The sequence below is a fragment of the Toxotes jaculatrix genome, chromosome 21, assembly GCF_017976425.1.
Source record: "Toxotes jaculatrix isolate fToxJac2 chromosome 21, fToxJac2.pri, whole genome shotgun sequence".
Taxonomy (NCBI): domain Eukaryota; kingdom Metazoa; phylum Chordata; class Actinopteri; family Toxotidae; genus Toxotes; species Toxotes jaculatrix.
Window position 1 is genome coordinate 11,272,057 of NC_054414.1, and position 21,701 is coordinate 11,293,757.

The 21,701-nt window shown below is 39.0% G+C and overlaps 1 protein-coding gene across 1 annotated transcript; it reads left to right on the top strand.

Moving 5' to 3' along the window:
* Positions 1–18,554: 18,554 nt before the first annotated feature.
* Positions 18,555–21,241, top strand: LOC121175467 (leucine-rich repeat-containing protein 51-like). Its single transcript, XM_041029233.1, has 4 exons — positions 18,555–18,606; positions 19,189–19,394; positions 20,460–20,608; positions 21,106–21,241. Exons 1-4 carry the CDS (start codon positions 18,555–18,557, stop codon positions 21,239–21,241), a joined length of 543 nt encoding a protein of 180 aa, XP_040885167.1.
* Positions 21,242–21,701: the final 460 nt, after the last annotated feature.

Here is a 21,701-nt window from a genome sequence, read left to right on the forward strand (position 1 = left end):
AATGAATTTCCCCGAATGTGAACCGCTCTGTCGAACAGTCTCTCACCCTGGAAACCAGCTCTGTCGTTCAGCGACAAAGTCTTCGTTTTCTTGCTTCAAGCTTTAGGAAGAGATCTGTTCTTGTCACAAATCAAAGCCGTGCTGCACGAGATTACAGGAACAGCGTTTTTCTTTGAAGTGCATCACGTATGCAAGATTTCTCCCTTACTCACCATATGCTCCAAACAAAAAAAGTCCTGGAGAACAAAATCCCCCGAGTAGAATGATGAATTCTGTGACGGAATATTGTATTTTTATAGACAAATTAAACAGCTGTTCAACTTTCTTGCTTCATGTTAAACATTCCATTGGGTGAAATATTATAAATGTCCAATATAACTGATGTTGTAGGACTTGGCAAAACAGATAATTTGTGCAGCATGTATTTGATTTGCGCCTGTGTGACTCCACATGCAAATGTCAATTAATGCGCATGTGTCAGTGTGTGTCAGTTTGCCTGTGTGTGTGTGTGTGTGTGTGTGTGTGTGTGTGTGTGTGTGTGTGTGTGTGTGTGTGTGTGTGTGTGTGTGTGTGTGTGTGTGTGTGTGTGTGTGTGTGTGTGTGTGAGAGTGTCTGCTGTGCTGCTCTCCTGAGTCAATGTCTGGGGTACTATCTTGGCTTAACCTCTAACGCTCACCAGTCAATATGATAACAATTATCACTAAAGCATAAAATGTCAATATGTAACATTTTCAGAGGTCACACAAGAATTTTGTTGCCCCGAGTACCCACGCCGAGCCACCTGACGAGGTTCAATCCTGAGTAAACTGTTAAGTCAGGCATTAACAATCATTGATTTTAGGGAATAATTTGGGAGGAGTTCAAAGCCTCGTGTTTTCTCATTTAGCTTCTTGCCATGAGTGATAGGCTCCTACACGAGCCGCAGTTTTCTTCTCACTGATTTGAATCAGGCGGGTCTCAGTTGAAAAAAATCTGATGTCACACGTCTCTGTGCACCAATAAGGATTCGGCAACAGTTGAATCAGAATGTGATGTCAGTCGGTGGGTTGTTTGGGTGCTGTCAATCAAATCTGATCAAACTACAACCAGACAGCCCTGATGTTTATGTGAGTTTTTGACAGTTAAGCTCTTATTAAATAATATTTAAAGATGTTTTCTTAACTTTAATTGTTGCTTATTTTGTATGAATATTTAATGTTAGAGAGATATAAACCGTAGCAGAAACAGAAGAATTTATTCATCAACCCTGAATAACTGTGAATCATACACGCATTGCTTTGTTTTTCACTTTTCTGTGAAGGATAGCTTTGTAGTCTCTCTGAGGCTGAAAATTGCCTTTGTCCTTGTCTATTTCTCTCAATAAGACCAGATCAAATGTTGCGCATCAGGAGGTCCACCATCATTTTAGTCGTTTGCAGTGAGAGACAGTTTATATCTCAGTGTGTTGGCATTATCTGTTTATACAGAGATACATAAACATACAAGTATCCTGACTGACCAACACAATGGGAAAGAGGATGATGGTTATCACAGACTGGGCTTTTTGTGTTAGTCTGTCTGAGAGACAGACAAAGGAACCTGCACAAATAATGTGTAATTACTGCTGTGGAAAGAAGGTCACCGTTTTAGCGTATCTTATTGTGTATTTCTGAAACAGCCAAGGAATGAATACAGATGTGTGAATAATGCATTCAGAGATGAGGTTACCATGTTTGATGCTGCGGAGCCAAAGTGCAACTTATTATTTCAGGAGGTGATTGACAGATGATAATGACGAGTGGTATCGTGGATTGGTTGTTTGATGTCACACACTTCTTTGATGTTCGGCTAAAAAAAGACAGATCAAACACAAACAAACATGGATGTGCCAAAACCTAAAAGGAAAGTGAAAGTTTGTATTTTGTAGTTCACTTTTTCAAGTTTGCTGAAAGGAACAGTTTGCCATCGCTGATGTGACATTAGCATTTTACAGTAAAATACAACCCAACATTCACATTTTTTTTTCTGCTAGAGTCGAGTTCCAACTTGTTTCAGCAGTGTTCCTCTCACACACACACACACACACACACACACACACACACACACACACACACACCGTGACATCCTGAGTTACATGCTCTGAGCTAAGCCATCTAAAATAGTGTGTGTTTCCCTTGTCAACAAGAAAACAGAGCACAGCACCTGTAAGGACTATTTAAGAGCGCTAACAGAGCCAGAGCCGGCACAAATGTTTCTGCTTGCCTGACAAATGTGCAAACACAATTATGAATGTGCCATTACAATACACACCAAGAAAACAGACAATGTCTTGATTTGAATTAAATTGTATTTGTAAATCCTGGTATTAGCTCTGCTAACTGCCTATTTGCATCAGCTGTCCTAACCATATTTAAGCATCACACAACAAACAGTTTCTGGCATTATACTAACATTGTTTCAGGTTATAGAAATGCTGACACATGGTTCACAGAACAGAGAACTAAATGTATCTTTAGATCACGATATCTTGTGTCATGTATCTTCAGACCCCTCGTACTGCATATGTGGTAGTGCAGACACTGTTTCATAATCACAGTAGTTAACGTTTAAATCCTTAAGATTTCTGGAGACTGTCCTCTTAAGTAATTATGACAGGAGCAAAGAAGGAAGTCAGGTGACGCTGTATTCATGAGGTGTGATCAAAAAGTTCAAAGACTGCGTCTTTAACAAGCCAAAGCTGCACCTGAATTAAATTCGACCGCCCAATTGAACACCTTTTTTGGACTGATGTGAGACAGCACTGTCCACCACCATCATCAAAACACCAAGTGAGGGAGTATCATCCTTCCAGTAGAGATCCAGAGACTTGTAGAATCAATGCCAGGACACATTGAAGCTGTTCTGGCAGTACACTGTGGCTCAGCACCTCAGTAAGACACTTGATGTTGTTCTTTCCTTTAATTTGTCACCCATCTTCATGTCACAGTGATTTTTCTGTCTTTGTTCTTTTTGTTATTCATTCTCTTCCAGCGACTCTTTATCATCTCCCCCAAATGCTGCTTGCCTTCTTTCTTGTTTTTCTTTCTCTCCCACCCTCTAAAAGGAGAGATGTATTGTGGGGTTGTCAACATGACTTCTTATTATGGGGCTAAGTAAGTGTAAAATTGACTTTCGGCCAGAATGTAGCTACTCACTGAAACCAATTGTGGTTTGAGTCTGCAGGGTTGCCTCTCATTGTGTGTTCATGTGTGTATGCGTGTGAGAGAGCATGTCCTTGCATATTTTTTTTGTGTTTCAGCATGTCTGCTTTTGGGCATGGTGGAAAGAGCAAGTGTGATAATCAGTAACAAATTCATCTTTTCTTGTCAAAGATCTGAAAGGGTAGAGGAGAATATATGCTGATGAGCCAAAACATTATAATCACCACTGCCTAATATGCTGCTGGTCCTTTGTATGCCACCTAAACCGCTCCAACCGGCATAGGCATGGACTCTACAGGATCCCAGAAGGTAATTCTTTAAGTCCCCAACGGATCAGACTTCACAGACAGCACATCACCCAATACCCTGTCGCCAGTTTATGGTTTGTCCCTCCATGGACCTCTGTTGGTCGGTACCCACCACTGCTGACCGGGAGCCTTGCTGTTTGGGAGATGCTCTGACTCAGTTGTCTGGTCATAATGATTTAGCCCTCATCCAAGTGGCTCAGGTCCTGCTCATCAATCAAACACCCTGACTATTAGAACCGACTGTTCTTACTGCTTACTGCCTATTATATCCCAGACCTTGAAATGCACTGTTGTTACAAAATAATTGCAACATCTGTGAGGGGTCATAATGTTTTGGCTCATCTGTGTAATTTTACCCTTTGGTACCAACTCTTATATTACTAAAACAAAGTGGTTTGCACAGACACATTGTGTGTTTTCACTCTTTCAGCTCAATGAAACATGCTTCACTAATCAATGTAGAGACTAATTTACATACCAATATGGCATTTTACTTTATTCTGACCCTGTTTTCAATCTGTTCCTAATATCAGCCTCGCAGGAGTGACTTCAACCAAGGCCGCCCACACACCACGCTGTTAAATCTCTTTGCATCAGCTGAGCCCTTGTCTTTTTGTAGGGAGAGCGCTATGTGAGCTGTGGTGCCAGTGATGTGCACCACACACAGGCTTGCGGTTGAGGCACTCCATACACAGTTCAATCAATTTGAACTTTGACCGTGTTTGCTGTTAGTCTTTCAAAGGGTAGCCTAAAAGCTTGCACGAGCTGACAGAAATATAATACCTCAGCGGTAGAACCAATTTCCTGTGTGTAAGTTCCCATGTGAGTTGTTAAAGAAAAAATGTGACATGCTGCTGTCTCAGTATTGGAAAGTATCTACTTTTTTGTTTCCTGTCAAAGAAAACGTGCTATAGATCAGCGTGCTTGACAGTTCTGAATCTGTTGCATTAGCAACTCACAGAATATGGCATATAGCGTAGAGTACAGTATGTTCAGTCTTTTCTGATACTCTGTTATTAGTCCGTGCTTTCCATTTAGATGGTAAGAAATGTAAAAATTGCATTACTTCAATTCTCAGGTTTCATTCTGAATGCCAGATGCATATTCTCGAGTCTTTCTCTATTTTGGAGGATTTCCCCTAAACCATGCTCACAGTTTAGAAAACCATTTGCAGTTTATCAGTGCATGGACACAGTTTACTATTCTGAGTACATATATCAGCAATCCATGCTCAAAAATCTCCACGCCAATAATAAGTCTACCATATTACCACCAGGGATCTCTTGAGTGATGAATTTATTTGAAATAGTATTAAGCATTTGTAGAATACCGTTATATAATCATAAGAAATAATACAAGATATTTGCAATTAACTCCCTACTTATTTTCAGAAAAGCAATACATCTGCTTCTAATGTTCCAACAGGTACTTGTACTTTCTATCTCCGTTGTTATTATAGGAAACTGCCATCCTCTTTTCTTTCTTTTTTTTTTTTTGTCATGATTGGCCAGCTGATGAAAACAGCAGTTGATGTCATGTGTGCTTTTCTGAAAAAGGTCAGCTGTTTTCAACTTTTGAAAGCGCTCTGCTCAGCCAAAAAAAGCAGCTTGGTACAGAGCTTTTTAAAGGGCAGCCATATTCTGAGCATCTCCTTGTTTTCTATGTAAAAACAACAAACACACACACACACAGGGAAAAAATAAAAGAATATAAAGAAAAGAAGAGGGAAAAAAAGTTGCACAGCATCTGCTCTCTCCTGTGACACACGAGCGAAATGATGTCTGTATTAAACCGGAGAGAGTGGAGAAGATATGGAAGGACAGTAACAAAGAGGAAGTGTGAGGGAGAAGCGAGAGATTCAGAGTGGTAGATAGAGACCCAGAGGAAAAGTGTGGGAGAGAACTAATGTAAGAGAAAGAGAAAGAGCTTTTGAGTCCTGAATGGTGTGACTGAGAATGAGAGTGAAGCACATGGACAGAGAGGAGGAGAGATTGCACATGTCAAGTTGACGGATGGGCTGACATTTCCCCTGCCCCTGCTAATACTGTCTCACTGCTGACTCTGCTACTGTACATACACACACACAAACACACACATACACAAACACACACGCTCTTTAGGTTTCTATATTTATTGAATCTTCCTTTCATTTACTTTGACACAAATTCTCATCTACACTCGCTCACACGCTTACACATAGTTTTCCTCCCTTGTCTGCATCGTTTCTTTTCTTTGCACTCAAAACACACACACACACACACACACACACACAGTATAGATGTATTGCTTCTGCTTGCAGATATCAGTCTTCAAAATCTAAGCTGGAACAAGCAGAGACATGTTATAAAAGTTCTACAGATGAGGTTCAGATTGTCTCTGGGCTTTTGTTTAAAGACAAAGACAAATCTACAGCGATGGCTCACCCTTCTAACAATCTGTCTGCTACATAAACTGGACCTGCAGTGAATGAGTAATGTGTCCTCACTTCTTTTGAGTGCGAGGAGGCATCATAAGTAGGCCTGCCACCCGTTTTGGGACAACATTCATGAAACCAGTGAAGGCCGTTTATTTGCCACTGGCTTATGTGGAATTATGGGTCATGAGTTGCAGTTTTGTGACTCGTTCTTCATTGCAGGTAATATCCAAATGTAAGTAATCCACATTAGTTCAGTATGTCATTAAAAAAGTCTTTTATGGAGAATTCTATCTGTAAGTACAACTCTGATGTTATAACCCAAATGAAAAGGCAAGGATATTTGCATAGCACCTTTAAAACACCAAGGCAGTGCAAGCATTAAAGAATTTAATGAGTATGCCATGAAAAGGAAAATGAAATAAATTAACAAGGAATAAAATGTAAGAAAATACAGTAAAAGAGAATAACAAAGTAACAAAAAGTTTTGTATAGTCAAAGGGCAATAAAACACACACACACACACACACATATATATATATACCATATATCAATTAGATGTGCAGAGGTGAAAATTGATTAATCAAAGGCACAGTGGCTGGATTTGTACTTTAAACATCATCATGCATTTTGGTTCTGTCTGCATGCAGCAAGGTAACTAACAGCATTTCTCACATATTTCCGACTTTAGGCTCTAATTGGTGACTGCTGGGCTTATATTCTTCCAACAAATAAGAAACGTATCTTGACTTTCACACACCGAGTCATTTATAAACTAGGCGATGTAGTCTTAAAATTAATTCTATAACTAACTGGGAGCCAAAGTAAAGATTTTAAAACAGGAGAAATGTTCTTCTTCTTCCTATTTGCATTGTAGCTTTAGCACTCTGAAGCATCAGCCCACTCAGCTGGAAATGATGACATGGACAAGTTTCTCCAAATTCTGTAACATAAAACCTCTAATTATGTTTTTGATATAAAAGGTTGATTTGCATAAATGTGGCTTTTCTCAAATTAGTTATCTGAGTCAATTCAAACTCCAAGATTTCTAACTCTAGGTTTTATATTATTGGATGTGAACAATAAGTCTTTCATCTTGCTGCCAAATAGAATTATATGGCCTGTCTTTATTCATTTGCCCAGTTTAGGCATTTAGTCATTACTAAATGGCTTTAAGCACTGACTTAGTAAATCTAAAGCACCACGATAATTGTTGGAGGATTTGTACTAAATGAAGCATAGAGGCTAAATGACAGAGCCCCCAGAACCAAACCCTGGAGGATTCCACATGTAATTGTGATTCATGTTTCCCCCTGCCTTTTTCATGGCTCATCTCATACAGAGTTTTGTAGCCAAGGGATTTAGTGTACAGACCGTAGTTGCTTTTTCTAACCTCTTTCTGTATCAGTCGCACAAAAAAGCAGTGTAACAGCTGCTGCAATAAGTTTACTCTTCATGCGTTCAGCAGCAGTTCTGGCTTTTGCCATAAGCACTGCGGCGGTGATCACTGTCTAACACAAAAGTACTTATACACGTAAGTCGGACACAAGTGGACTTCAGGTTGCAGTTAGTTGTGTGAAGTGTGAGTGATCTCTTCGGTAAGACACACCACCAGTATAGACAGGGTGTGAACCTGATCATAGTCTGGACAATTTATTCAGACTAGAGCTAAGTGTGCGTGTTTTCAGTGTAACCGTGGTACGCGATCTTTTTGTCTTGGTGTTCTGACTGATGTATCTAATCCATCAGCAACATTTTAGTTGAAACAGAAGATTTTGAAGGGGTTGCTCGGCGTAGTTAATGTTTGTCATGTAGCACGAAGCTGATTCAAGAGTTGTTATTCATGTATGTTGATACACAGCCTGTACAACCCTTTTACTGTCATTACTTTTCTGGCAGAGGGAAATGATGTCGCTGTTCTTAATCGCACATACAAAGCTCTGACTGACCTGGTTGTTTTTTCAACATCAGAGCACAACACCTTTCTGAATTGCAGTGATTCAGAGGTCTGGAATCAGGCAAATAGAGGTTTAATAATAGGGTCCCAGGAGTTCCCCAGTGATTAGCAAATAATTTGCTTAAAACATGTTTTTCCATCTTGGTTTTCAGAGAAATGTAATGTGAGGTGAATTCAGGTAGGACTTGAATACTCCTCTTAAAAATGTTCCATTAAATGTTAAATTAAATTCTCTTTTTGTGCCTTTGAAGTCGTGTAGGCTATGATCAAAGGCAGGGCTGTGAGCCGTATTCCTGCTATCATGATGAATCCTCTCGACTCCAAACATTTACGAGTGTATGCGTGTGTGTGTTCCAATTGAGGAAAAAATTTATGGTCTTCTATATTTAAGTTTCATGACCCAAGGGCCTCCAAAATGTATTCGTCAGCTTTTGTATAATTTAGAAAAACACATAGCTGTCAATCTGGAAATGTTGTTATGCTCACTTCCTGAGGAAAGTTTTTTTTTTTTTTTTTGAGTTACATGGTTTTCACCTGATCACGCAGCCATAATTCACCTTGTCCCATAAAAATACACCACAAATTGGCACGTGGTGTTTAATGTCCCACTTTGCTGAAAATTTAATCAATAGGATATGCCCAATTTATTTTAATCCCAAAACCGAACAGTCTTGGACTGTTTTATTTTGTTTGAGAGTTACAGGAGCAAATGAGGTAGAATTAGTCCCCAGGGTGATGTCACTGGAGGACGCTAAATCCTTGTTGTCTTAATTAAAGCTCAGTGAAAAGACGCAAATTAGCGTGGCTCAAAGCCTCTGTGCACAGCACCATCGGGAAAATAAAGTTTTCAAGCTAATAATTATGTTGATTGTGCTTGGTAGTGTGAACAAGGCTTTCTGAGAATACAAAGCAAAACAAACCATTACAACCATCGTCAAGGGAAAATGCAAACTCTTTACGAGGCAATCAACCACTCATAAGTTAGGGGCAAATCCCATCACAGAAAATCATAAAGAATCATAAATGAAGGTAACCAGCTCCTGACTTGTATTCTGTACTCATCCCTGTACCATGTATACACACAGCCACCTGATTACGACCATGAAATGAATAGAGTACACAATTAGTTTGCAATGAGAGGTTATTGTTTGTTGTCGAAATACAACTAGAATGTAAAAGGAAATTAATTGCTTTTTTTTGTATCTATTTTCACGATCTGCACAATTATATTTTGTTGATAATCCCAATGGTAGAATTAAGCTGTTATATGTGTAAATGCTAATCTTGACATCTTATTTGGGGGCTTAGAAAACAAGACATCAGAACCACAGTGCTAATGCTAACAGCAACAACAAATCCTCTGTACCTGTCATGCAAGGCAAAACACAGTGAGTCCAAAATACTTCAGTCAGGACCAAGAGGACACAGCATATAAGTCTCATTTTAGCTCAACTTTAGTGGCTCCCACTTGCAGTTTAAGATTGATTTTGAAATGTTATTGATCACATTTAAGGAACTCTTTGGACTGGAGCCCAGCCAAAGATCCCAGGGCAGAACTCTTTTGGCCATTTCACATTCGAAGCTTGAAGACTAATGCTGACCTTACAATGGGTGACATTTGAGGCAATTTTGGAGTTTGGGACTATTTAGCAAAGTGTGTGGGTTGCTGTCATGAAAGCTGTGAAGTGTGAGTCCTTCTTCTATATCATTCTCAGCATGTTCTGGCCTTCATCTGTGTCTCTCCTTCATGGAGGAAAATGATTCACCAACTCAAATCAAGCAGGAGAACATGGCTGTCCTTTAGCTTGCGAGCTGTCTACTGTATTTGATGCCTTGCTTGGTAATTCAGTGCTTGCTAAAAGGGCCAATGGGCAAATGCTTTCTTTTCTGATTCACTTGTCCTCTAAGACGCTCACCATACACCAGAAGGCATGTAATTTCACAGACAATCCCTCATACACATGCATACACACTCATACAAGCAGTGGCATAACCACAAGGAAAGGAGCACACATAAAATGCTCTTGTGTATTTTTTGTCTTGTTCAACACATGCATGTACAGTGTGAGCACACACAAACACACACACACACACACACACACACACACACACACACACACACACACACACACACACACACACACACACAGTATTTATACACACACACAGTAAATATTGTTTTCCCTCTATTGGCTGTTGTGTGACAGCTAATTAAACCCTTCAGTAGCATCTTCTGCTCCTGCACCAAAGACAGACATTAGTCACTCTTATCTTCACACAAATGTAGATAACACACACACACCACACACTGGACCAGTGCACATAAACACTTTTTTTTTTTAATGAATTTTTGTCTGTCTTCGAGAATATGTCACCTCATTCTCGCTGGGAGCAAAAGAAGACACATACACACTCTTTCATCATTTCTTTCTCCATACATGTCAGCATGCGCATTATTCCTCTAAAGCTAAGAGGTCACTGTCTGTGTGTGGAAGATAATAATGAATTATGGTTTTTCACACACACACATTCACACACTAATACAGTCTATGAGGTTAAAGCACATATTTAAATGAGTGTGTGTGTGCGTGTGTGTGCGTGTGTGTGTGTGTGTGTGTGCGTGTGTGTGTGTGTGTGTGTGTGTGTGTGTGTGTGTGTGTGTGTGTGTGTGTGTGTGTGTGTGTGATCTGCTGATGTCAAGTGTTCATTTGACAGGCCATAAAGATAGATATCATCCCACTAGCTTCTTAATCACATGACCTTTGCAAAGTCAGTCAAAATGGATTTATATTTTCTCAAAGCTTTGAGCTGGTGATAATGTCACAAGATGGGAGGTTGTTTGAATATTGAATATGTATTTGAAACTTAACTGTGTAAATTTCATCACTTAATTATATCTAATATGTTAACAGTGGAGTTATTCCATTCTAACTTGATTGCTGTCTTTTGAACTCAGCATAAATTCTGAATCTTCTGTGGCAGCTGGAAATTGGTTCATGCATTTCAAAATGTCAAAATATGACATGTTTAAATGTGAATGTGACACAAGCCTTTGAACTTACTTCACACATTAAAGATACTGGCGCTGAAATCGGGCACAGCTTAAGACAGCGGGCAGTCCACTTCTTAATGGACTTTACTTAATGAGTCATTATACAGATTTATCCTCTCAGTTATTGCCTCTTTTTCTCTGTGTCCCTTTTGTTAAATGTGACCCAAACTTTGAAAGCGAGTCGCTATATTTGATAGAATTCTTTGAATTCTGTCCGTATTTCCCATCATGACCTCAGAAACGTCATTATATAGTTGTGTTTTCTTGTCTCGTTTTGTACTCCTGGGAATAAAACATTTCAGCCTTGTTAGGCTGCATTTTTGTAAGATTTCATTTTTCAAATTTCAGGTCTGGCTCTTTTAACTTTGAAATCTTACAGCCACAGAAACTTAGTTTTGCTCTTGGAGATGAACTCTTAAAGTTTGTGATCTTCATCTATTTCATATATAGGAGTCAGTCTGTACACTCTTGTGATTTGCCACGGATCCTCTCCTTAATAATGATTTTAAATGTCAGCATATTTACCTACATGTTTTGTTTGTAGCTTAGAGAAATTAGAGTAAAAGCTGGTAAAGCTTCAAGTTTTATTGGATTCCTACTGGGAAGTCTTAGTACAGCGTCTGGTATGACTCAAATGTATTCAGGGCAACCTCACATTCTCATATAACTTATATGTATGATGGAACGTGAAAAGCTTTCAGACAATTCAATCTCAAGTGGAGACTCCAGAGCAAATATTTGACCATACGTGCCCTCAGTATGCTGAGATTTGGTTCCTCTGTCACAAAAAGATTTGTGACAGAGGAACCAAGTTACATATATATTCATTTGGTGCGTACTGTGAGTACTGGTGAGTACTGTATATGGCAGAAAGACATTAACAACACAATCTGATTTCTGTATCCTAAAATAATCTCCTTTTAAATAATGGATTTCAGTGTTTTAATCTTTAAGTCTGTTCTGAAATATAAATATTAGATCTTTGTCTAATATCAAAACAATCCAACAAGTTAAAAAAATAAAAATAAAAATAAATAAAAAAAAGCAAGCCATGGCTGCTGCTATAAGAAATCTAGCAAATTCGAGGATGATGTTATTTAAGAATTAGCCAAGTATTGTCAACTGTTAAACACAACTTATTGTCCAAAGTCATGTGGACAGCTCTGTGAGGCTGCACTTCAACACAGCAGTTCTTTGCTCTAGATGTTGAATGAAGGGGATTCCAAAGTTATCAGGATTCATCATCTAGGGACCATGAATGTACATTGATTAGATGTTGAGATATTTCACAGGTTAAGTGAAAACTGACTGATCTATGTAAATAGATTAGAAATTAGAGTTATGTAAATAGATTAGAAATTAGAGGTAAAATGATTTGGTAAAACACTGTAGGTTTATTATTAATGTACAAATAAATTTAAAAACCACTCTCAGGTGAGGCTTGGGGCCCAGTGGCATTTGCCTACTCAGCACCATTTACTGTTCAAATACCTATACAGCTATTCTGTAGCTATCTATTCTATCTGTCACAATGAAAATACACCAAATAACACTGGAAGTGGATGTAATGATCCTTATATTTGACACTGTGTTTTGGACCCTGTCAAATACATGAAGGCTAAAAAAAAGGAAGGTTCCCTTAATAACTGTTTTAGTACTTGAGTAGAAAGTAATGTTGCTGCCTTGAGGAAGATGATGAACAGCTTGGCTAATTATCTGGTTCTCGGGGATTCATGTTGCAAATTAAAAAGGACATTTCATTTCAAATATAGCACACTCTGATCTCACTTGGCAACATGTGAATTTATTAACTGAACTTTTACTGATTTATCAGCCAGTGTTACTTAAAAAAACATCAAAAGAAGCACCAAACAGGATCAGTGTAATGTGACTTCCTTGCTTATGCACCTGCGCCGGGATTTTGTAGGTATGTATTTTAATCCTGAAAATTAGTTTTGAAACAAATCTGTGAAATTTCTTTTGGCTCTGAAGTTTCAGTGATCTAAGTGTGAACACGCTGGCTTGTGACTGGAATGCCCCTCCCCAGCTCTGAGCCTGAAGAAGTGAGTAACACTTTCCCTGTTCTCCGGCAAACCTCGCTGGTGGTGCCCTTGACAAAAGCACTTGACCCCACCTGCTCCAGCTGAGCTGCACTGTCGCTGTATTGAGCAAATCCATGGAGTCACTTGTGCTGTTGAATGAAGGTGAAAATGGTTGGTATTGGGCAAAAAAAAAAGTGTATTTAGTGCTCTTTGGCTAAATAAAGGCTTGAAAAAAAGACTGGATGATGAGACTGTGCTTTGTTATGAAAATTTTTGAGCGGCTTTTCAGTTTTTTATCTAGGTTTTCTCTTTTTAGTAAATGAATGACTTGCAACAAGATTTTCTCAGCGTACCTCGTTGTGCTCTTCTCAGCCTTTCATTACTGGGAGGTGTAATTCAAAGCTTATATCTGTATCTGTTTATGTCACAAAAATAGCTGTTTGAAGTATATTGTCCTAGTCTGAGAGCACCGACCTCCTCCTTCAACACAAAAATAACTTTATTTGGATCTGTATTCGGATTCAAACCAGGATGGAATGGATTATAATGAAAGCTGTTAAAAATAGTCTTCGCTATTTCATTTTCTGTGTCGCCATTTATACTCCTCATGCACCAGATTTACACCAGCATTTATCACAGGATATTTTTCTATGCACCTAATTTAATCAAATCATCATAAAGCATGGTTTGTATTACCAGGCAGCCATGAAAAAAAACTGATGAAACGCTGAAACTGATGGGAACGACGAGCTCTCTTGGCTATTTTGCATGCACTTTAGAGCCAGTCCCTAACTTCATCTTGTTAGTTTCACATTTATTGTCAACCACAACACAAGTGACTCAGCTGTTTGTATTCAAATCATGTATTTGTACTCATTTAAATTCCTATTCAATACCTGTGTTATAGTTATTTTCACATCACATTAAGTTGTTTTTTTTTAACCTTTTAAATGCAGTTCTCATCACATAAAGTAATGTTTTAGTTATGTAAACACAATATTGCCAAAACCTGAGTTACAATGATCTATAAAGAATACATATAAAGAATGACAGAGTAGTGAAGGTGACAGTTTTTTTCTTGTCATTTATTCTTTTGTCTCTAACCAGAACTGTACAACTGAGAGAGCAGCTAATTAGTAGCATCATTGCATAGCATCAGCTGTCTAACTGCCTCACTAATGGACTGAAACGCTGCCTGACTCACGCTGTCTGTCATACTGACTGACATGACTGATACTTTGTGTGATTGGTTGAATGACCATCTGACAGAGAAGCTAACTGACTGATTGACTGGCCGACTGACTAAACAACGGAGGATCTGAGGGAGCGACAGGCTGTGAGGGCAGCTGATCGACTCTCAGTAGACTCTTAATACAAGGTAAGCAGCCATGCGTGGCTATGCCATGAGCAGGCTGAGTGACCAGCGGGCTAATAGCATGACCTTCTGCGTAATACTAAAAGGAGAAGAGGTGGGGGAACAGAGTGAGGTATGGTGAGAGAAGGAAGTTGAGGATATGCATTCAGAACAGAAGAAATGCAAATTTTTTTATACAGAGGAAGAAAATGAGTGAAAAGAAAGAAATGGGGAAGAACTCCATTCCATTGTGTCTTTTTTTTTTTTTTCTTTAAAGTGCTAGTCACTGGAGCCATTCGGATAGAAGACCTGACAGACAGGGCCACACACCTATATCAGAGGACAAAGAGGAGAGATTGGTGAGAAAGAGACGGAGAGGGAGAGAGAGGAGGTACAGTGGTGGAGATCGGTACATCTCAATACAGAAGAGAGTGAAAGAAGGGAAAGAGGCAAGATAAGAGAGAAGACTGAGAGATGTGGTAGGGAATTTTTTGGTGTTCATGCAAGTGTAATAGCTAAAAACATCGCCTCTATGTCCCTTTGGGCTACAAAAAAAAAAAAACTTTGGCTGTGGTCTTGTTTTGGTGTGTTTATGAATACAGTTGTGTGTCGAGGTCTTTCTACTTTGACAGTAAGTGTACACACAAAGTTCATTTTTGTGATTGTGCTTCATTTGTGTGTGTGTGAGTGTGTGTTGTCCTCCGGGCAACACTGAGTTTCCTAGAGGGCATGAGCAATGATGACAACCACTGAATTCTCTTGTGGTGTTACAGTAAGAACGACACCACTAACATGGCACTTTTGCTAAAGAAATTGCCTTAAACCAGAAATTCAGATAGATGGAGAAAGTACTACTGAGGGTTTTGCACTGTCATCATTGCTGTATTGCTGCTGTGGGAACATATTTTCAGTTACATTTAGAATAAAACACTGACAAATGTATGCTAAGGCGAGGTGTGTTTGCTCTTGTTTAGCAGCTCCCCTTTTTTTTTTTTTTTCAAGCTGAGGTGACTGCATAATGCGGTCGCATCAAGATACTAAGGTAGAATGGCATATGTGTATTTATCCTTCAAATTCCCCATATTTTTCAGACTTGAACCACAACGGAAATATTTATCAACAAGCATATATACATAAACTGTTAAAATATTTTAACCATTGTTTTTATAATGATAAAATGTTACCCCCATCACTTCCTGCCAGAATTGCCAGAATAGATATGGGGGAATTCTGCAAAATCCTGTCCAGAGCTAATAATAATTAATAATATTAATAAAATTGATATTCCTGAGTCACTGTGGAAAAATCTTAACCTTTCAGTGCAACAACTGGTAATTCTCTGCTAAATCTTGCGAGCTGGTTAACTGTTGGAAGATGTTTCATGAAACCAGTATTAGGACTGTTCACTCCCTCGACTGGAGGATCTTTACGACCTGGGTTGCTATAGCAACTGCTACTGGGTACTGGGCCAGCTTGACCCTATTGGTGTCTTCACAGCTATCCTTGAGACAGAGAATGAACTATAGCTTCTAGGACTTACTGCTGAGTGACCTGTGGAAACACTGCCTAATACTACCTAAAGAAGGAAAAAATTCCTTCACACTTTTGTTTGGGAATACAAAGACAGGGGTAGAATGAGTGGGAACTGTGTGAGAGACTTGAAGAATCCACCACAAAACACTTAAACACAGCCAATTATAATGCACAATGCATCTGTTTTCTGGATTGATGGTGTTTTTGTGCCCATGTTATTCACATAAAAATTTTAGTGCCAAAGCCACAATGGATTTAGAGAACAGAACATGTTTTATTTTTCTAAAATTTCACCAGTAAATTACAGGTTTCAGTGTCAGAGCACCTGAATGAAAGAGCTTGTGCTTAATTTGACCAACTTAACAATTCAACAAACAGAGAGAAAAAAGATGTGATTTTCTCCACTGATAATAATAAATAATGTAAACAGGAGATATTGAGATACTAAAAGATGTGACTCTACTTTTCCTCTAGCAATAGCTGTTGTGGCACATTTTGGTGCATGGCTAAAAAAAATATGGATTAAAAAAAGAAGAAGTGATTTAATTAAGCTAAATTGGAAGAGACAGTTGTCAGGCACTTTGCTTTTACATCACAGGCCAATGATATGTAATACAACAGTATTAAAACTGCTCCACTTCACTATATGACCTGAATTGTTTTTTTTTTTTTTGCTGAACTTGATATGACAAATATCTCAGGGTTACATGGTTTGTTTATTCTGCATGCCAGGCTGAGGGCATCAGCTCCTGCTGGCTACAGCAAGAATAACATAAGCTGAGAAACAGAGGGAGCTCCTCTTTTACTGTTCTGGCTGCATGAGCTGTAGATCATTTGTGTCGAATATGTAGACCAAGAAGAAAACTGCTGGAAATTTTTGGTTGTTCTGAAATTGCTCTGTATTTTTGTCCTCAAATTGAATCACATGCAGCTGTGGTGCCATTTTGCTGCTTGCAAGTCCATCTTTAGTGCTTGTGTCTGTTTTGTAATTTTGACGCAGTAAACAAATGCACTTGCACACAAGGTTGTGTGATGCCTGTCTCCCAAATGTGTCACAGAATCCTGAATGTAGAACTTTGACTTCAGTTATGACTTCTGGCTCCTAAGAAGTATAAGTATTTATATACAGTGGGATCCAAAAGTCTGGGACCACTCTCCCATTCAAGTGGTCTCAGACTTATTATCTTGCAGCTTTAAATACGTCTTCTGGTGTCACTTTATTATTTTATACTCTAGAACACAGCATGATCCCTTCAATGGAAGAGTTGTTTTACCCCCGTGCTGCAGTTTGAAAACTGCCCATTCAAACTTTAGACTTTCCCAGTAACTTCATACTGTTTGCTGCTGAACAGACTCACTTTAGTAAATAGGGGTTAAGCACATCACTCAAGGGGCAGTAGATGGCAGTTGCTGAGGGAGCAAAGAGTTCTACCCATTCTGTTAAGTCCAGATCTTTTCCATCTGGTCTGGATATAAGCCTGCATTCTGAGTGAGACTGGGCCTCCTGTGTGATATTTTATTCAACTGAAATGACCCTGTTTTCTGATCTGTGTCGTTAAGAGATTCAGCAAAGAGGAAGACACACACTGATGACAACACTCTCCAACATGCTGTCCTGAGTTACCCTGTGCCATTACGCAGTTTCTAGTTTTAGTTTTATGAACAGCCTTTTAACTTGAATGTGCGCTGTCAGAAAGTCCAAGCAAGTAGCTCAAAAGTCTACGCTATAAAACCTCCTTACTTTTGTACTTCACACAGTCTGACACCCTGAATATTTGGTCAGAAACACTCTGATTTCCTCCAGTGTCTCTGTTCGTCTCTGTCTCAGTCTGCGTCCTTGACTTTGCCTCACTGTGCATATAGCTGGCTGTTTTTTTTTCTTCATCTTATTGAAGGACTGCCCTTACTCCTTCAGTGAGATGCTGTTGTGCTATTAGTTAGGCTACACAAACACACACGTGCAGACATCTTGATTGCGTGACAAGGTGAGGAAAAACTCAGGCTGATGGATGTAATTTCCCATCATCACCTCTTCCCTATTTCAGCCTTTCTTTTTAAACTCGTCCTCCGTTTGCCCTCGATAACTCATATTCTGTTGCATTTCTGGCGCTGTTTTATTTTTTTTCAATCTGACCGTCCAATTCAGGGGTGCTGAAGCCTGTCGCAGTACACAAAAGTCAGAAGGTGACGTTCGTACCCTCTGGACAGGGCAGCATTAGGAAACAGAAGGACCCATCTAATAAGGATAAATACAGATTTTTAGGCTGGAAATCTGTTAGGAAAACTTAAGTCTGTAAAAATTATTAGCATAAACCTTATGGATGACTAGAATTTAAAGCAGTAGTTTGAAAGTTTGGGAAATACTTACTCGCTTTCTTGCTGAGAGTTAGATAGAAATGAAATCACTTTCATCAGAGAAAGAGAGAAGCTATTTTGCGACCCAAATTGGAATATTTCTCTGCTTGATACTTTATATTTATTCCAATTTTAAAAATGTCAGTAAAAATAAAAATGATAGGACCATATTGTCCATGTTGGAATTCCATTGCTAGGTAACATTTTCTATCCAAGATTTCAGAAGTTCTTTATTTTTTTTTGGACCCATGTGTTTATGTTTAAATGTAAAATTGTTTTTCTGAAGTGCAGTGGTCAGTTTCTGTCGGATAAGTTCTTTTGTTTCAACCCTCCGCTGTTTCCGGAGTGTGAAGCCTTTAACATGTATGGGCCTCCAGTGGATCTATCATTTAAAGCTATCAGCCATGTTTCAGGTTGGGTCACATTCTTCTAATGTTTTACTGTCTGTCTCAGCTTTTTAACCTCACAGTAGGTGAACCTTTATGATATTTATTGTTTTCTTTTTTCTTCCAGTATCCGTAATATTCCCATAGTTTTCCATGTGACTTCACTTTGCTTTAATAACTATTAGGTATTCTAACATTTATCATAAGATTATCATACAGTGGAAGGATATTATTTTTAGCCCATTTGCATTTCTAGTTAATGAAAACCTTTAGTGGTGTGTTCCTCCTTAGCACTTCAGTCAGTACCAAAATGTCAAGCACTATGATCAAAGTAATGACAAATGCTGCATTGCTGTTGTAGTTACAGAGTAGGACATATCAAAAAAGACTAAATTGATAAAGCATTTGATTGTAAATATGATCTGAAGACTCCTTGTCTCTATGCTAAGTCTCATGACTCTTAGCAGCAGAAACATAAGTGCAAATATTCGAAAAGCTTGGCAGTACTAGATATTTACTGTAATGGCTTTTTGTGTGTGTGTGTGTGTGTGTGTGTGTGTCTGTGTGTGGTGTGTGTGTGTGTGTGTGTGTGTGTGTGTGTGTGTTCAGGAGCACTTTCACAGGTGCCCCGAAGTGGCGTGCGGCCTTTAAACACAAACTCGAGGAGGAAGTACCTGAGCCGCTCTTTTCGCCTCAGTAACAACAACATCACAGACCTCAGTGACCTCCAAAACACGCTCAGCCAATTTCTGGCTCAGCCATCGAAGCTTGGCTGGCTGGACCTGTCCTTCAACAAGCTCACATGCATAGACCCGGTGAAATTTCTCTCTTTCTTCTCTCATGACTTAATGTATATTTGTATGTTTTCTTCCTTAGTTTCTTTTTTCTGTATTTATAAGCCCAAGAACAAAGCCAATTGATTTGAAAACAGAGGTTTGTCTGTCTTTGTTTCTGATAACAGATTTGATCTTCCAGCTCATGGATGATACCAATTTTGCACAAATTTGTAGAGAGATGTTCTGCCATTCTTCACTGATGATTCTTTTCAGCTGCTCTTTGCTGGAGGTGTTTTGTTGCTCTACCTTTTACTTTAAAACACTCCAGAGTTATTCTGTTGAGTGAAGTCAGGCACACACTTGTCCAGGTCATAGTTTTCACTTTTTTTTTTTTTTTTTTTTTTTTTTTTTTTTTTTTAATCTCCTGCCAAACTTCTTGAGACTGGGCACGACTTTTTCATTCAGTGTTTGAGTAGACAAACTTCATACTGTCATCTATAAATATCACCCCCACAGTTGGCTCTTCCTGTACCTCCTGAGCACTGCTGCAGCTGTGTTTCAGCTTTTCAGCCTACTGATGCTCTTGTACCCTTTCCCATCTTTATGAAGTCCCACAATCTGGTTTCTCATTACGTCAGGTGATTCTTTACATGTCACCATGTTAAGAATCACACGCGTGATCATTTTTGTGACAGTGATCACAGGCAAACTGACTTTTGTTGCATTTAGGTTGTACTTAGGGGCCTGTATCCACAGCGTAGTCTGTCTAAGCTGGTCATTATTGTAAGATGTGCATTTGCTCATCAATATACTATGTAATACATCTATACACTATACTCATTGTATTAGTATTTAAGTTTCTCTTTAAGGATGCTATAATGTCTGATTTTGTTGCATAATGACATGTAACCTTGTGCCAGTATTACGTCTAAATTACTTCACTGTCTTATTTGAGGATCACTTCATACCTACTAATATTGTCTGTGCATCTACATGTTGTTTGATGGGTGTTTAGCAGTGTCGCCTCACAGCAATAGGGTCTGAATCTGCCAGCCAGGGCTTTTCTGTGTGGAGTCTGCATGTGTGTGTTTGTCTGTTTTTCAGGTTTTGTGTGAGCTGCGTGAACTGTGTGTGTTGTACCTTCATGGCAACGGCATCTGGAACCTGGCAGAGGTAGACAAGCTGGGAGAGCTGCAGTATCTACACACTATCACGCTACATGGAAATATCATCGAAACCTGCAAAGGCTACAGGTGGAGACTTGATTTTCCTTCTGTTTACACAGCTTTACCTTGAAAGTCACTTACACACACATTCTGCTTGGCTGTTAGACGTGTGCAGCCATTTTCTGTGGTCAATAAAACGAGCCGAATGTGATCAAGCCGAACAAATCTCACAGACAAAAAAACGAAGCCTTGTACACAAAGATGGTGTTTCACGCGGCAGTCGTATTCTTGAAAACCCTTGAAGGTTACAGCAAGAGGTTACCGGTGGTAGAATTCTGCAGTTACGTTGTGTGTGTATCGCTGAAGTTTGTGAAAGCAAGTGGCTTGAGAACATTTTAATGGGTGCTTAACTGGATATCAGTATTACTCATATTACAATGCATATCCCGTTCTCATCTGCATAACAACAATAGATACACACTCAGAGAAAGAAGGTCACCCTTCATTCAGCCTTTTGATTTAATTCTTATCTCATGGAGTCCCTGGATTTAAAGCTAATTTAGTGTGTGTGCATGTGTGTTTAGGAATCACGTGATTTCTGCCTTGCCTCAGTTGAAGACAATGGACTTCAGTGCTGTGACACCCGAGGAGCGAGTCTTGGCAAATGTTTGGCGTCACCGCAAGAACCGTGGCAGAAACACCAAGGAGAGTCTGCAGTGACTATTACCAGTACATTAAGTCATTCATTTGCATAAACGATCCATAACCTACTGTAAAACACACTTTGAAATTAATTGTTTTCTTTCCCTAAAATCTAATACAGGCACTAATACTAATGATGCCAAGAAAGCTCTCTGAAATGAAGTTACTGTATATCCATTGTGATGTTGAGAGGCTTCGTCAAGTGCCAGCTGCCAACTAAATCTAGTCTCACCTCTGGCTGCCTGGCTACTTCTTTTGGAGTTAGGGTGAAAAAATTACAAAGGCCATTGACTGAACAACATAATGATAAAACAGCTATGATGCCCAATTAGTAACATTTGACCACAGAAAGTGTGCGTTTTCCACATTAGTATTTTGTTCAGCAGTAAAATATGAGAATACTAGCCTGTTTAACACCTGTATTTACAGATATTCCTAACGTAAACAAGTCTATAACAGGACCAGATGGATCATAGAT